The sequence below is a fragment of the Raphanus sativus genome, chromosome 5, assembly GCF_000801105.2.
Source record: "Raphanus sativus cultivar WK10039 chromosome 5, ASM80110v3, whole genome shotgun sequence".
In the NCBI taxonomy this organism is placed as follows: Eukaryota; Viridiplantae; Streptophyta; class Magnoliopsida; order Brassicales; family Brassicaceae; genus Raphanus; species Raphanus sativus.
In genome coordinates this window covers 18,285,454-18,300,534 of record NC_079515.1, presented here as the reverse complement: position 1 = coordinate 18,300,534, position 15,081 = coordinate 18,285,454, and the positions used below count along the sequence as shown (strand labels likewise).

The following is a 15,081-nucleotide window of genomic DNA, read 5'->3' as shown; positions in this document are numbered from 1 at the left end:
TAGACGCATAAAAGAGGAAAATAAGCAGTATTTTTAAATTCAAAATTATGTATATAGTATTTTCTATTGATCTCTTTACTATTAGGTGAGTTGTTTTGTTTGAGTTTATATTGGTTAAATAATTTCATAATTTTTACTTTATTTTGTAGTAAATTTGGAGTCTAACTGGATAATTATCTTATAATATACCACATATGTTTTTTTGATATTTACACAATAGGTTTCTAAATTATGAAACTGAAAAATAAGTAGTATGACTAATACAGTAAATGTGAGGAATTAGTTTAATGTGAATTTTTAATATACAGTCGTTAATTTTCTTTGATCTTTTATGTGGTATGATGAACATTCTTTTGTATTTTAATTTTTATTGATTTAACTTTGAGTAGTGTTCATGGAATTGTTAGAGTAAAATATTACTTGTGGTATTATGGAGAGTATTAACTTTCTGTATTGTTTTTAATTAATTTTAATATATATAGTATATAATTAATTAATTCATATTCTGAGTCTTTATATATTTTATAATCAATGGTCGTTTCCGACAAAATGATTTTCTTTTCCACGTGTTAATGTTCAATAAATTTATAAAAGTACTGCTTTCATCCTATATAATTAGTCCCACTAATATGTTCTTACAATAAAATTTATTTATTAAATTTTCATTTTCATAACGTATTTTCTACTGTATTTATCAAAAAAGACATATCTTCTACTGTATATCTATTTAGGTGTAAACCTCTGTCTTATTTCATTTTTACCTCTTGATATTAGAAGTTTATCTTTGTATCATTTTTATATATTTGATTTATTCAGTTTTTAGTTACTGTTGTCTTCTTTATTCAGTATTTTATTAAAGTTATTTTCAGTTTGGAAATTGAGGTTTGTAACTTGGTAGTTTATAATTGTGATATAACTTTTTTACATTTTTTTAAATATTCATCTTTTTTCTTATGTATATTTTTACATTGATTTGGTATATTTACATTGATACTGATTTTATATTTTTAGTTAAATACATCATATTTTCTTAGTTTAAAATTTAACATGATTTCCAAAAATTTTGTCTAAATTTATATGGAAGTCTTATTTTTAAATATTTAATTTGAATATATTATCTGCATTTAATACAGATATTAAATTAGTGTTCTTCTACATAATTTTTCTTGCGATTTAAACTTTATTTTAACAAAAAAATTATCAAAAAATCTACAAATAAAAAAAATTATCTGTTAGATAAATTATTATGTTTAGTTTTCAAACATTTGTCTAAATCTATTTGTAAAAGGCTGTGTAGTTAATTAATACTTTTTTCACAACTAAAAAAGTGAAAACTATCATCTTGCGATCATAATTTTAGCATTAGGACTAACAATTTCGAGAACATGTGTTAAACCCTAAAAACTGTTTGCCTATGAAAAATAATCGAAGCATGGAACATTTAAAATCGTAGTAGTGGGAAGCAAGGAGGGATTAACATTAAACCAAGCTTCTCAAGTATCACTTCACAATAAAGATAGTATGAAATCCTACATAAACAATTTAAGACAACATTGTCTAGGCAATCATTCAGCTGAAAGGAATATTACATTTTTTTACACATAACACACCTATACCTCGAACCAGCAAAAGACCTAGAGGGTTGAAACCTCTTGCTCCCGACCTGGGTGAAAAACATCCAAACAAATGGTCTGTTGTGTTATCAGGATCAGTACATGAATTATCAGCAACAAAAGGAAACATAAAAACAAACATAGCTTATGAATCTTAAATTTTAAAACTCAAAGCGGTAAAAAGCAGCATGTAGAAGTTTTTTTAGTTAAGTCTATACTCTAGAGAAAGACATTGTATGCAATCTCCAACTGTTTGGTAAATGTTTCTGGCCTCTAAGCACACAACGATTATCTCCATTTCAGTTAGCCACATATACTTAATGATGCAGAGTAATATACAGAAGCAAATGTCAGAGAAATATACAGAAGCAAATTTATTTCCAGTATATGATAAGAGAAACTTACTTGGAAGAGTCAGCTTCATAGTGTTTTCTCAAACAATGGAGGAAGACTTCTGAATTTGGTAAAAAATAATTGAAAGAGCAAAGTGAGAAGCACACATCAGAAAATTTCAATCTAAACCACTTCTGACAGGTTCTACCCACAATAACAATCCAAAAGTAAAGATCCACAACAGATCGATAAGCTAAATTATCTTGGTTGTAAAATTTAAACCCTCACGACACTAAACAGCAAAAAAAATATCCCTCATCAAAACAAAATATGGAATCAAAGTAGGGTTCAAAGAGTAAATGCCTTAAGCTGACAATAGATCACTACAGCTATTGTAATTTTTCCTTACAAACGCCGCCTCGAATCTCTCCAACTGCTGTAAAACTTCTGTAAAAGAGAGAAGCAAGAGAAAGTAAAAGCATGTGAAAGTTGAACTGCCAAGCCAGTGGAGACATCGTTGAAAAACTAAACCATTGGAGCCTTTCTGGTGGATTCCGCTTTGGTTTCCATTGCTTGATGTGCTTGCTTCGTTTTGGTGAATTTTGAGAGGGGGGGGGGGGGGGGGGGGTTAAGCAAAACTGGCTCTTGTTGCAGTAAAGGAGGATGTTTATGAGCCAGAGGAGAGAAAGACCGAAGAAATATTGAGAATCGGAGAAGTTAGAAACGCATTTGTTTCTCTAGTTAGGAGGAAGAACGGGAAGACGATGCGACGACATATTAGGTTTCGACAAAGCTGGTGTGACGTGGCACTAAACTGCTCTGTAATTGGTTGATTTTTTTATCTGACGTGGCATAGCTCAGAGGGCTTTTTATGTCTCTTTTAGTATAGTTTGAATTCGACACATAGGCTTTGATTTATTTTCTCTCCAATCAACATATTTATTTGGCTTGTTGTTAAAATAAATAATTTTAGAACGCAACTGTACAATACTTTTACATTGATATTTTGTTTAAACAATGTGACATATTTATATATTAATTAAATATTTACTTTGTAATTTAAATCTGTATACAAATCAATATATTTGTGTAGTTTGTTGTTAAAAGAAATGATTTTGAATCCAAATGTACAATACTTTTATATTGATTTTTTTCTAGTTCATATAAATTATTTTAAATATATTTATTTCAACTGAACCAACTCATATTTTGTTAAATTGGCCTCTGAAATATATTTTTATACATAGATATTTATTTTTCATAATTAGTGTTATATATTTTAGATGTATCATAATATAACTAACGATATTCAAAAACCTGGACCGAATCAGGTTATACGGCTATTTTGTTACAAATATCTGAACCCGTTTAAGAACAACATGTACCTAAATGGAAAGATAATGTTCATGCCTAACTGATTTTATAAATTAATACAAAAACTCTTTCTATGTGTTTGGATAAATTAAATGAAATAAAAAAATTATTTTTATCAAGTAAAATAATTATATGGAGTAAAAAATTAAATGCAATAAATGTAGCATATTTTAATTATTTTTATTTAAGTTATTATTTTATTCACAAAAACATATCTTTGAACTATGTTTTTGGGTACATAATTTTTTTGTCTCTTGAAGTTACTGAACATGTGGCCGAATAGGTGAACAATGAAGAAGTGAAAGAATGAAGAAGTGAAAGAAGCCGAGGCTAAACAGGTGGCTGAACAGGTGAATAATGAAGAAGTGAAAGAAGCAGCCGAGAACTTCTTGTCTCTTGAAGTTACTTTCCACCCCCCAAGCAAGATGATTCAACAGGTGCAGTTTAAACTATCTGTACATGAAGAAACAAAGGTGGAGAAGATCATGAAGGAGTTAAAAACAAGTGTGATTCTCTCACACAATGCTTTTGAGTTGAAGCTTTGTTCGGTCCTTGACCACACAATTGTCGAGGTACAATTTCCACTACCTCAGTTTGTAAGTTACACGTGTTTACTAACTCAATTGTAACTAACTCAATTTTTTTTTCTTTTTTGTGTGGAGATTATCCCAAACTCTGAGTGTGCGAATGGAGTAGCGGGACAAGTGCGGTTCTCCTGCACATGCAGTTCTCCCGTACTGCATTCACCATTCACATTTTTATGTTTGTAAAAGCAGTTCAAGTAGGAGATCTGCATGCAGATCAATGTTTTCTGTCTTTTTGTGGAAAAAGTAGGAGATCTGCATGCAGATCTCACCCGCCAACATTTGGTGGTGTTGATCTGCTTTTTTTGTTTGGTTAATAAATAACTTTGTTACAATACATAACTTTAAAATATATTTGTCTAGTTTTATGAATATAATATTTTTATTTTATTTTCTTTACAACTTTAATACTACAAAATTATTATTTTTTACTTATTATTTTTGTCATATAATTTTTATTTTTAAATAATTATATTAATATAATGCATATTTCAATTATAATATATTATATATATCTATAGTAATATAGCTTAAATATGTATACTAATATAAGAGATGCGTATTTTATATTACGCAAATATATAGTAATATAATTTAAATATGTATATATTTCATTTATATATTTAATTATGGTATGTATTATGCAAGTATATAGTAATATAATTGAAATATGAACAATAATGGAAGAGATATATTTCATTAAATTTTTATTTTAAAATTGTGATATCATGGATTTAGTGCAATAATTTTTGTTATTTATGTACTATATTTATATATTATATATTTTCCGACTATTTATATATTATATATTTTGATATATTTTATTATAATCTTTTAAACATTTAATCTATTTTATTTGAATTTTTATCATTTAAAACTATAATAGCTGTTTTCTGATCTGCATTTCTCTTACTTGATCCACTTGATCTGCACTTCTCCTGCTTGATCTGCATTTTTCCTACTTGATCTGCTTGAACCGCTTTTACCATTTGAAGCCTGAAGCTATCAAGATGTGGAAATTGTTAATTTACATGCTGAAGAGGTTATTGCAGAGGAAACTGATATTTTGGCTCATGTGATTCACATTAAATCAGAATCACTTACCGTTGACGTATTGGTAAGTAAAGTATATATGTTTGGTGACGATGTAGCAATTATCTATACAATTTATTGAATTGACTTCTTCTTGTGCAGGGTTTGAAACCTTTCGGTGTTCCATTTCTCCTTGTCTTGCACAAGAGTGTTACTCTAGAGGAAATCAAGACACGTATCCAACAGACTCTTCAAGTCTCAAATGAAGAGTTTACCAAGGTTTGTACACACATTTCCATATTTCTTTTTGCTTTAATAATATATACTCAATTATGAAAATATTTATGTTTATGTGTCTTCTAGTGGAAGATTTTTTCACTGGCGGGCTCAGAAGTCGAGTACTTTAAAGAGTCGGATGACCTTTACAAAATTTTCAAGGTAATTTTTTTTCTTTCTGTACTTGTTATTTCGATATGGAGGGTTTCGATGTTGAGGGTTACTTTTGTATTTTTCAATTCTGTTATAACAGGAAAAAAATGAAACTAGCGTAATGCAATTTGGGTTGACGCACTAAGAAAGGAAGTGAATACTATAACCAGTTAAGAGTTGTTTCTCATATGTACATGCATCTTGATATGGTTTATTGCGTACTGACTTGTTTCATGTCCTTTGTTTTCAGCATCTAGATGACTGAGAGTTGCTTGCCACACAAACAGCTTCTGACCCCTGAGCGACGCGTAAAACAGCTTGAACTTCATTGCAACATAATATGCAAACATAATGAAAACTTTATCAAGTTCTTTGACCATACTAGTTTTTCACTAAGAGGATCACAAAACAGTGCATATTGAATTTGTGTGTGTTTTTCATTTCATTTGTTTTATAATGCCTGAATTTAAACAAATCCAAACATTTTTAGCTATGAAGTTACTCGGTAGAATTGTGCAATGATTGTACACACTAGTGGAGAACATTATAAAGGAGCTAAAATCAAAGGTTATTTTCTCGAACAATGATTGTGATTTGAATTTGTGTTCTGTTCTTGACCACATGATTGTCAAGGTAAAATTGTAACTATGTTAATTTTTTTGTTATGTATTTACTTGTTAACTAACTCAATTTTTGTTTGTAGATTGTCTCAAACTCAGATCCTATAAAAGATGTGACAATGTTTAAAGAATATATTCTTTTTTAAAAGGTTTATTACCACATTCTCCTACAAAATAAAGTATTAAAGTTGAAAATTATTATATGATTTTATGATTATAATAACATAAATAATTTATTTTAGGTATCTTGACAAATTTTTAAAATATTGTAATAAACTAAAATCATTATATTTATTTTTTTATAAATATTTAAAATTTGTTTTAATTGCTGGAAGAGTTAAGGAGATGGTTCCAAGTCACACTTTAGAAGGAATTTTTATAGCATAATATTTTAGTTCTAATCTATAACAAGAGTTCACTTGCAATAACATTATTTTGTTTGATCAAAAAATTGAAATTTCATCAAAAAAAAATTGTTTTAATTATTTCTGTAAAAACACAAAACAAAGATGATAGTAATAACAATTCTTTTGTATATAGTTAAAAGTTATATTTAAATAAATTACTCAATGATGTTAAGATAAGGTCCTCTTTGTTTCTTTTCTCCCTTCAAAACGAATCAGAGTTTTGATAGGTACAAATGATGCATATCCCATAAAACACTCAACAAATTTCATCTAAAATATGAATTATGGTTTAACACTTACACATTTGATATCATCAAGACCTTTATTCCACTCAAATTAAAAGAAATTCTACACCGAAAAACCAATTCTAACATAAAATTACAACAAATGGTGAATCAAGAGTTTCTCTCCAAAGTCCAAAGAGACCCCATCGCTTCACTCCTCAGGTCTATACGGCGAAGAACTCATATCAGTACTATAATACGAATCTTCACCACCATTTAAGTAACTCTCTTCCTTCTCTTCCTCCCATTTCAAAACCTCTCTCACATACTTAAACCCTTCATCCACATTGGTTCTATCCCTAGCCTTCCCTTGCCACACAAACAGCTTCTGACCCGTGAGAGAAGCGTAAAGCAGCTTGAACTTCATTGCAACGTAGAAGTAAGCTTGGTAACCAAGTGACTGCACGTTGTTGTTCGTCCTAACCGGACAGAACTCGCTGAACCAGTCGCAGGATGTTAAGGGCGAACGGTTTAGTTTCTCCTCGAAGAGATCATACTTGTTTAGTATCAATATGAAAGGCGTGTCTTTGAAACTAGGATGCTTAACCATTGACTCGAAAAGCTCTTTGCTCTGGATCATCTTGTTCTGGAAAGTGACTGTTCCGCTGCCTTCTGGTGTGATGCTGATCTGGTCGTAGTCGCTTAAGCTGATGCAGAAGATGACTGCTCGTACGTCTTCAAACATCTCTACCCATTTGCAGCTATCGTTCATCCCCTTTGCGTTTACTCGGATGAGCTGGTACTTTGGCTGAGGAGGGGACAAGACGTCAGGGTTGTCCGGGTAAGATTCAGACTGTTGACTCTGTTCTGTAAGAGAAAACTCCATGAAAGCTAATCCGTTTCCTTGTGTGACGCCTTCTGCGTATACAATATCTCGCTCTGAAGGCTCATACTCGTTGCTCGACACTTCCATAGCCTGCAAAACGAAACCTAAGTTAAAACATTTATGAAACTAATAAACATCAGGAAGTACTGTCTGTTCTGTCTGTACCCGGCTCAAGAAGTACTCTGAAACATCAGGAAGGAAATGAAGCTCGTCTTTTCGTTTATACGTAGCTTGTATCGCTGGATCTTTCCAGACTTCTTCAACCAAGGGAGCGTACTCACGTGTTGCAGCTGGGAAAAACGCGTCGAGATCACCAGTTGCTATGATGTCTAGAAGCCAATCCGAGAAATGCTTCAACCTCGGGTTCAATGTATACACACACTGCGGAGTATTATTGATAGTTCCATCCTCGTTTGCTTCCTCACCTGCAAGAACATTTCAAGAAAATCAAGAAACTGATCAACGAGAACGATTATACTGCAAAAAGAATAGTACCTCCTGAGTCTCCTCCTTCAACGGCGTTTAAACCTCTCATATGAGATAAAGCTTCCTCTTCAAAACGTTCTCTTCCATCAAGCAAGATACTCAGATATCTATACATATTGCTTTGTACCATCAGCTTTATCTCTTGAAGCTCCTCCACCGAGAACTTGTTTCCATACAAAAACTTGGCCTGTTTGAAGATAGTGCTGGTTCCAGACCCTTCAATACCAAGAAGTAGAAGCTTCTGAATCTTCTTATGCTCTATATAATTCGGAACGGTTGTGTGAGTGCTCGGTGGTTGTACCATCCCTCGTGGTTGTCCGTGAGGAAAAGGTAACGAAACCAGCGCACACATGAACCTTGTAGATGCCTGTTTAAACCCAAGACCGAACAAACTCATCATGCTTCATACAAAAACAAGAATCTCTGATAAAGAGCTGTTACATTACCTTCTCCCAAATGTTTCCACGGATGTTATTCTGCCCTTCTTCCTCATAACGCCCATCATCATACACCCAAAAGTGAGTATCACGTGGACATTGTACATTTGCTATCTGACATATATACACAACAATGGTTTTAGTTTCCGAACAAGTGACACTTAAAAAAAACAAGACAATGTTTAAAAAGTTACCTTCAAGATCCTTAACTCAAGCTTTGTGATCTCTCGACCATTCATATAAACTTCCGTGTTCCCATTGCTAGCATGCGGACATAGCTTCCCGGTGAAGTTCAAATTAGAGCTTATAACTCTATCTGGTTTCTCTCCTTCCTTACCCCACAGACCAGACTCTTTGTCGTACCAATAGCTACCCGGTTTCAACTTCTCAGGCGGTAAAGGAGAGTTAAGCAACTCAGCCATCTCTTCAGGCTTTAACGCACAACCATTCACGACCAGCTGCTCAGGTCTCAGCTGGTTAGCTGCACACTCCTTCTCCGCCTTCATGATCTGTTTAACTTCCAAAGGACTAAGCAACCTCGACAACACCCTCGAGTGTTTCCCTAACTTGGACCGTCTCGATTCGTCGATAGCTTGGCCTATGCAGCTCACACACTTCCTTCCTTCAGGCATCGAACCCATCGCTCTAAGCACACAGTTCCCACAGTACTTCTCATCGCACACTATGCAAGTCTCTTTCTTTTCCCATTTAGCTTTTCCACATCTATAACACACTCTCTTCTTCTTCTTCCGTCTCTTCGTACACTCTTGAACTTCCCTCTCCCTCTCCGTACCCGTCCCCACACTGTTCTCCTCTTTACTCTCAACAGGTTTGAACTTCACAACGGGTCTCCGAACCTGATGATTCCCGTTGACTGGTGAAACAGAAGCAGAGCCAGAGGATGATTCAGGGTTGTTGTGCAGCACAGAGACCACAGACTCAGAGCTAGCAGGTGAACCTCCTCTGGGGCTATTATGACCTGTAGAGCTAGTGGTGACTCCTCCGGCTATACGAGAGACAGGCAAGGGGATGGGACTGTTCACTCGAGGAGGAGGATTAACATCAAGAGGTGAAACTTTAGGGATTGAATGTAGAGGAGTAGGACCAGTGTACTCCATGGCTATGGAGAAATCGAATTCAGATGAGTTTTCAGGGAAAGGAGCTCCAGGTGGAAGCATCTTTCTCACCATATCTTTCCAGCTTTCTCCTCCATCTTTCTCCATTAATCCTTTAAAACCCCAAAATCAAATCACCGTGTGGGTTTTGTCTTCTGGTTTCTGGTCCAGACACAAAAGAAGATGGAAACAAGAAAGAGTTAAAAGATTAGAGGAATAACAAAGTGGATTCAACATCTTACATATCTATCTATATAAATCAAAGTCAAACAGCCGGCAAATTAAATTGACAAATCTAGAAAAGAAAAAATGCCTTTTATTTTAATTATAATGGCATATTGACAAGTTCATGGTCAAATCAATTGTTCTGTGAAATTATTCAACATCTAACCAAACCCACTTGATAAATAATTCAGCAGCCCACAGAGAGAGAGAGAGAGAAGAAACTAGAAAGGGAAGAAGAAGAAGAAGCCTGAACAGGAAAAGTCTTAAAGCAAAAGACCAAAATGATTTGAAAAGACTAACCTTTACTTAAAGATGAGAGAGTGACAAATCTGTTTTGATTCCTGTGATTTTTGTTTTGTTTTTCTGAGGGGAAAAATCAAGAAAAGCCGAGAAAATCTGGAGAAGGAAACGGCAGAGAGACGGTGAAATCCATAGAGAGAGATGAATTGAAAAAAGGACCCACGAGTGTCTTTTACATAGTTCGTGTCGATGGAGATGGCTTTTTTGTGTACGCGCGCGTGGGTCTACACGCCCCTTCTTTCTTGAGAGAGTGATTCACACTTTCTCAAACCAATCTAATAATTTGATACAACACACTCTACTCTCAGGCGCCTGTATGTACGCGCGTGCGTGTCGCGTTTCAGTAAAACATAACAACGACCACAACGTCCATTAATGTGCAATGTAATAATTTACTCTCTTATTTTATTACTCTATACACGCACAGTCGCACTTATAAATTGTTCTTAATTTGTGTTGTTCTTATTTTTCCGTCAACGTTTATTTTTGTTAAATGATTGAAGTGGCATTTAAATTATTTCCACTTGCGGACTAAATTGTCTGAAAACCGTTGAGAATAATTAATCAGCATTCAAATACGAGAATTGTATATGCTAATATGCGCGTAAATGATGCCAATAATTTTAAAATTCGAATCAAATGAGCAAGCATGTGAGGAATGACATTATTGTGTTCTGACGTCGTTGGACGTATTACATGTTCTCTTCTGTAGAATCTTCTTCATTCACATACCCAAGTGAGTGGATCATCTGAGCCATAATGAGGATGTTATAGAAAACAAAAATTATGATATTTTTTTCTGACAGAAATAAGAATTAATTCGTTGCTAGTAAGCAATTTTTTTGTGCGCTAATTACAATCATAGTCAAATTTGTATTCATTGGAAATGGATAACCAATTCATCCTCTGCTACTTTAACTAACAAAAATGGAAATTTTGTAATTACATGATATGATAGTAGTGCTATATGAATTGACTGAGTGTTCAAAAAAAAAAAATGAATTGACTGTTCTAATAAACGTTATTGATCAAAAAAAAAGATAACCTATAACCCATTTTGTTGATTAGATTTATGAACTATTTCACTTTTCAACCATTTTGTGAGAGCCCAACAAGAGGACTCATTTATCAAAAACACTTGTTTGGGTTTCCGACTTAAACACACAAAAAGGCCCAGTTTCAAGTTTCGGCTAGTTTGGTTAAAGAACCAAACCGAATTGAACCATAGCGAAACCATGTCTGAATATGTTAAGCGAAGGTGGGTCCCAACAAGTGAGACATAGCATGGAGAGGAAATCCAAAAGCACAATCTCTCTCTCTCTCACACATCACAACTTATCATAAACAAAACAAAAAATTTCAAACTTGTGGCTCATATTTGCCAGGAAAATCTCCAGGGGATGAGATTCGAAAACAGTCCCCCTAATGAACTCTAACATCTTTCTCCGATGATCAGGGAAGGGTTTCGAGGAGAAGATGATAACGTCATCACCACTTATACAGTCTCTATTGGCTTCTAGAGACGATGTATGTCATCATAACCCAGAAGAAGTCAACAACTTGAGAGCAAAAGAGCAAGAGTGTTTGCACCTCTTGAAGAGATGCAACAACATGGAAGAGTTCAAACAAGTCCACGCCAAGTTCATCAAGCTCAGTCTTTTCTCCTCTTCAGCGAGCAGCGTTCTCTCGACTTGCGCTCGGTCGGGATGGGAGAACAGTATGAGCTACGCAGCGTCCATTTTCAGAGGAATCGACGATCCTCGCACCTTCGATTACAACACAATGATCAGAGGGTATGTTAACGAGACGTGTTTCGAGGAAGCCTTGTGTGTTTACAGTGAGATGATGGTAGCGGAGGAAAGGGTTGAGCCTGATAACTTCACGTACCCGTTTCTTCTAAAGGCTTGCGCTCGTTTGAAGTCGGTGAGTGAAGGGAAGCAGATCCACGGGCAGGTGTTGAAGCTCGGGTTTGGAGGTGACGTGTTTGTTCAGAACGGTTTGATCAGTATGTATGGAAGATGCGGTGAGATGTCGCTTTCTTCAGCGGTTTTCGAGAGGATGGAATCCAAAACAGCTGCGTCGTGGAGCTCGATGGTGTCGGCTCGTGCGGGAGCTGGGATGTGGAGTGATTGCTTGATGCTGTTCAGAGGGATGTGTAGAGAAACAACGGGTTTGAAGGCGGAGGAAAGTGGAATGGTTAGTGCTCTCACGGCTTGTGCTAACACAGGTGCGCTTGGTCTAGGAATGAGCATTCATGGATACCTGTTGAGAAACATAAACGAACTCAACAACGTAGCGGTCGGGACTTCACTAGTGGATATGTACGCGAAATGCGGGCGGTTAGACAAGGCGTTGCGTGTGTTTAAGAAGATGGAGAGTAGGAACGGTTTGAGTTACAGCGCGATGATCTCGGGACTCGCCTTGCATGGAGAAGGAGAGGCAGCTTTGAGGATGTTCTCTGAGATGAGGGAAGAAGGTGTAGAGTGTGATGGTGTAGTGTATGTCAGTGTTCTCAATGCTTGTAGCCACTCTGGTCTTGTGGAAGAAGGCCGTCGAGTCTTTGAGGAAATGTTGAGGGAGGGTAAAGTGGAGCCAAGTGCTGAGCATTATGGATGCCTTGTGGATCTTCTAGGAAGAGCTGGTCTGCTCGAGGAAGCCTTGGAGATCATCCAGAAGAGCATGCCAAACGATGTTGTCTGGAGAAGCTTCTTAAGCTCATGCAGAGTTCATCAGAACGTTGAGCTAGGGAAGATAGCAGCTCGAGAACTGATTAAGCTAAGCTCACACAACCCAGGTGACTATTTGGTGATCTCTAACATGTATGCACAAGCTCAAATGTGGGAAGATGTAGCCAGAGTTCGAACAGAGATGGCTAACAAGTGTGGTTTGAAGCAAACACCGGGTTTTAGCATCGTTGAGGTAAAAGGTAAAACTCATAGATTTGTTTCGCAAGATCGATTCCACCCACAATGCAAAGAGATGTACAAGATGCTACACCAGATGGAATGGCAGCTGAAATTCGAAGGATACTCACCAGACCTGACGCAGGTTTTGCTAAACGTAGATGATGAAGAAGAGAAAAGAGAGAGACTAAAAGGGCATAGCCAAAAGGTGGCTCTTGCCTTTGCACTATTGTATACACCTCCAGGGTCTATCATTAGAATAGCTAGAAACCTGAGGATGTGTAGTGACTGTCACACATATACAAAGAAAATCTCCATGATCTATGAAAGAGAGATTGTTGTAAGAGATAGGAACAGGTTTCACCTCTTTAAAGCTGGAACTTGCTCTTGTAAAGATTATTGGTAGATTTGGATCCTTCAATATCCCCCTAATGTTCAATTTATATTTTTTCCCACACACTTTCAAGCATTCATAAAAACCAGTTACATGAAACAAACACTAACAACATTCTAAATCAACCTTATTTTATTATAGTTCATTGCTTCGTCCAGTGAACAGGATGCAATTGTGGAAAAATCACATTGATGTTGAAGCTATGCCTTCTCCGGACAGGATCATGCCAGAAAGACCAAAAAAATAAAGATAGAATGTGCAAGGCAGCTGAAGTTCTTCCATCTCAAATTATGTCCGCACATGAAAAATTTCAAAAAGTCTGACATATAGAAGTTAAAGGAACAAGATAACAGTAACCGAATTTTTTTTTCTTCCCATTCATAGAGACTAGAGAGCATAAACTCGGCAGTGGTGGAAAACTGCAGAAATGATACAAATCTAGGACAATGTCATCTTAAGCATTAGTAAGCAATGTGGAGAGGAAGCTAGTTAAAATACCTACAATTCAAGAGGGTTTAGGGCAGCAAGAGATAACTTGAGTATCCATAGGCAAGTAGCGAACCACTGCCTGATACTGTTTAGTCTGATTACCATCATTGGCTTCGAATGTGATGTAGTAGGTGACTCCAGCGGATGGGTGGTAGTTTGCTTTCAAGACCCTGACAAACTCAAGGCTTCTTATACCCTAAACCACAAGCAAAGAGATATTCAATCGTCAAAGGGGTAAAAAAGTCATTGTTTTAGTAACTAACCGTCTCGTTTTTGTGGTGCGTGATAGCCAAGTGCGTCAACCTGGTGAGCAGAGCTAAGTTGGTATCATCAGGGTCAAGAACCAGGTTATCGTCGTTGAGATCCACAGCTCCTGTGTCGAATTTGTGACGGAGTTTCGAGAAGTCGATATCGAAACCCTGAAACAAACCAAAGAGAGCAACAACAACAAAATAATCAAAATTGAATCAAGAAGAGAGAGAGAGAGAAAAATGGAGGGATCATCGTTTCGTTTCTCCTAACCCCGCTCTTATCCCACTCTTCATTATACATTCGAAGATCCTCTGACAAATCTTTCTCCCAACTGAAATCATCGGAACTCTTCGCTGGAATCATTGCTGATAACCAACCCTAACTTTCTTCTCGATTGATTGAGGAAAAAGATTAATCCGTTTCTTTGTCCCCTTTTTTACATACTTTTGCTGCCCACGATATATAAATATCCCTGTCCGTACGCTACCGACCCGACTGGTTCAAATGTATTGTTACAGTTTCAAGAGTAGCGTTTTAAAAGGTGACACAACATTTGAAAATTGTTAAATATTTGTGAGTTGTTGATTATGACATATAGCACAGTTCAGTAATAATTATCAATATAAATAAATTATAATATTATAAAAGCATACTATTGTGATAAAATATAATAATTATTAATATAATATGATTAATAGTAATATTATGTTTATTAATTTAACTTTTTAATTTGTTGAAAGTTATAATTTCAATAAATGTTTTTGAAACTTTTTTAAAAAATTATAATGGATAGCTAGTTAAAAGTTTTTATAAAACAAATTATGACACTGTTTATGAATTTAAATTAATATATAAAATGTGTATATAATTTAAATTTTTAAAATATTAGAAAATTTTAATTTTATTTTTTATTTATCCACCCACAACCGCAAACGCTAGCTGTAATCAATTTTTGATTTTAAGATGTTTTGAACGGTT

At 35.2% G+C, this 15,081-nt stretch overlaps 3 protein-coding genes and 1 long non-coding RNA gene across 7 annotated transcripts; 1 reads left to right on the top strand and 3 right to left on the bottom strand.

Moving 5' to 3' along the window:
• Nucleotides 1-1,435: 1,435 nt before the first annotated feature.
• Nucleotides 1,436-2,876, bottom strand: LOC130512426 (uncharacterized). 2 transcript variants are annotated; one of them, XR_008945955.1, is made up of 2 exons: nt 2,019-2,876; nt 1,436-1,691 (listed from the first exon to the last, which is right to left on the bottom strand). It is a non-coding gene; the product is annotated as an uncharacterized LOC130512426 (long non-coding RNA). The 2 variants fall into 2 exon arrangements; XR_008945956.1 differs by having other exon boundaries at nt 1,436-1,663.
• A 3,759-nt stretch (nt 2,877-6,635) lies between these two features.
• Nucleotides 6,636-10,220, bottom strand: LOC108862567 (extra-large guanine nucleotide-binding protein 3). Of its 3 annotated transcripts, none has more exons than XM_018636739.2 (6): nt 10,066-10,220; nt 8,620-9,702; nt 8,435-8,539; nt 7,998-8,355; nt 7,668-7,927; nt 6,636-7,592 (listed from the first exon to the last, which is right to left on the bottom strand). In XM_018636739.2, the coding sequence occupies exons 2-6, from the start codon at nt 9,646-9,648 to the stop codon at nt 6,828-6,830; spliced, it is 2,517 nt and encodes an 838-aa protein (XP_018492241.1). In that variant the 5' UTR covers nt 9,649-9,702; nt 10,066-10,220; the 3' UTR covers nt 6,636-6,827. The 3 variants fall into 3 exon arrangements, with proteins under 3 accessions (XP_018492241.1, XP_018492243.1, XP_018492242.1); XM_018636741.2 differs by lacking the exon at nt 10,066-10,220 and adding an exon at nt 9,941-10,046; XM_018636740.2 differs by lacking the exon at nt 10,066-10,220 and adding an exon at nt 9,854-9,877.
• Nucleotides 10,221-11,376: 1,156 nt separating this feature from the next.
• On the top strand, nt 11,377-13,400 carry LOC108805419 (pentatricopeptide repeat-containing protein At1g31920). Its single transcript, XM_018577463.2, has one exon. The coding sequence runs from the start codon at nt 11,542-11,544 to the stop codon at nt 13,372-13,374; it is 1,833 nt and encodes a 610-aa protein (XP_018432965.1). The 5' UTR covers nt 11,377-11,541; the 3' UTR covers nt 13,375-13,400.
• Nucleotides 13,401-13,586: 186 nt separating this feature from the next.
• LOC108805420 (uncharacterized) lies at nt 13,587-14,587 on the bottom strand. Its single transcript, XM_018577464.2, has 4 exons — nt 14,374-14,587; nt 14,115-14,270; nt 13,865-14,047; nt 13,587-13,781 (listed from the first exon to the last, which is right to left on the bottom strand). The coding sequence occupies exons 1-3, from the start codon at nt 14,464-14,466 to the stop codon at nt 13,868-13,870; spliced, it is 429 nt and encodes a 142-aa protein (XP_018432966.1). The 5' UTR covers nt 14,467-14,587; the 3' UTR covers nt 13,587-13,781; nt 13,865-13,867.
• Nucleotides 14,588-15,081: the final 494 nt, after the last annotated feature.

Excerpts from the sequence above, each read along its gene's own strand:
- LOC108805419 (XM_018577463.2), top strand. The coding sequence starts at position 11,542 with ATGATAACGTCATCACCACTTATACAGTCTCTATTGGCTTCTAGAGAC.
- LOC108862567 (XM_018636739.2), bottom strand. The coding sequence starts at position 9,648 with ATGGAGAAAGATGGAGGAGAAAGCTGGAAAGATATGGTGAGAAAGATG. Across the intron at positions 8,540-8,619 it reads TTGAGTTAAGGATCTTGAAG|ATAGCAAATGTACAATGTCC; the intron begins GTAACTTTTTAA and ends TATATATGTCAG. Across the intron at positions 7,928-7,997 it reads TGAAGGAGGAGACTCAGGAG|GTGAGGAAGCAAACGAGGAT; the intron begins GTACTATTCTTT and ends ATGTTCTTGCAG.
- LOC108805420 (XM_018577464.2), bottom strand. The coding sequence starts at position 14,466 with ATGATTCCAGCGAAGAGTTCCGATGATTTCAGTTGGGAGAAAGATTTG. Across the intron at positions 14,271-14,373 it reads AAGAGTGGGATAAGAGCGGG|GGTTTCGATATCGACTTCTC; the intron begins GTTAGGAGAAAC and ends GGTTTGTTTCAG. Across the intron at positions 14,048-14,114 it reads CGCACCACAAAAACGAGACG|GGTATAAGAAGCCTTGAGTT; the intron begins GTTAGTTACTAA and ends CTTGTGGTTTAG.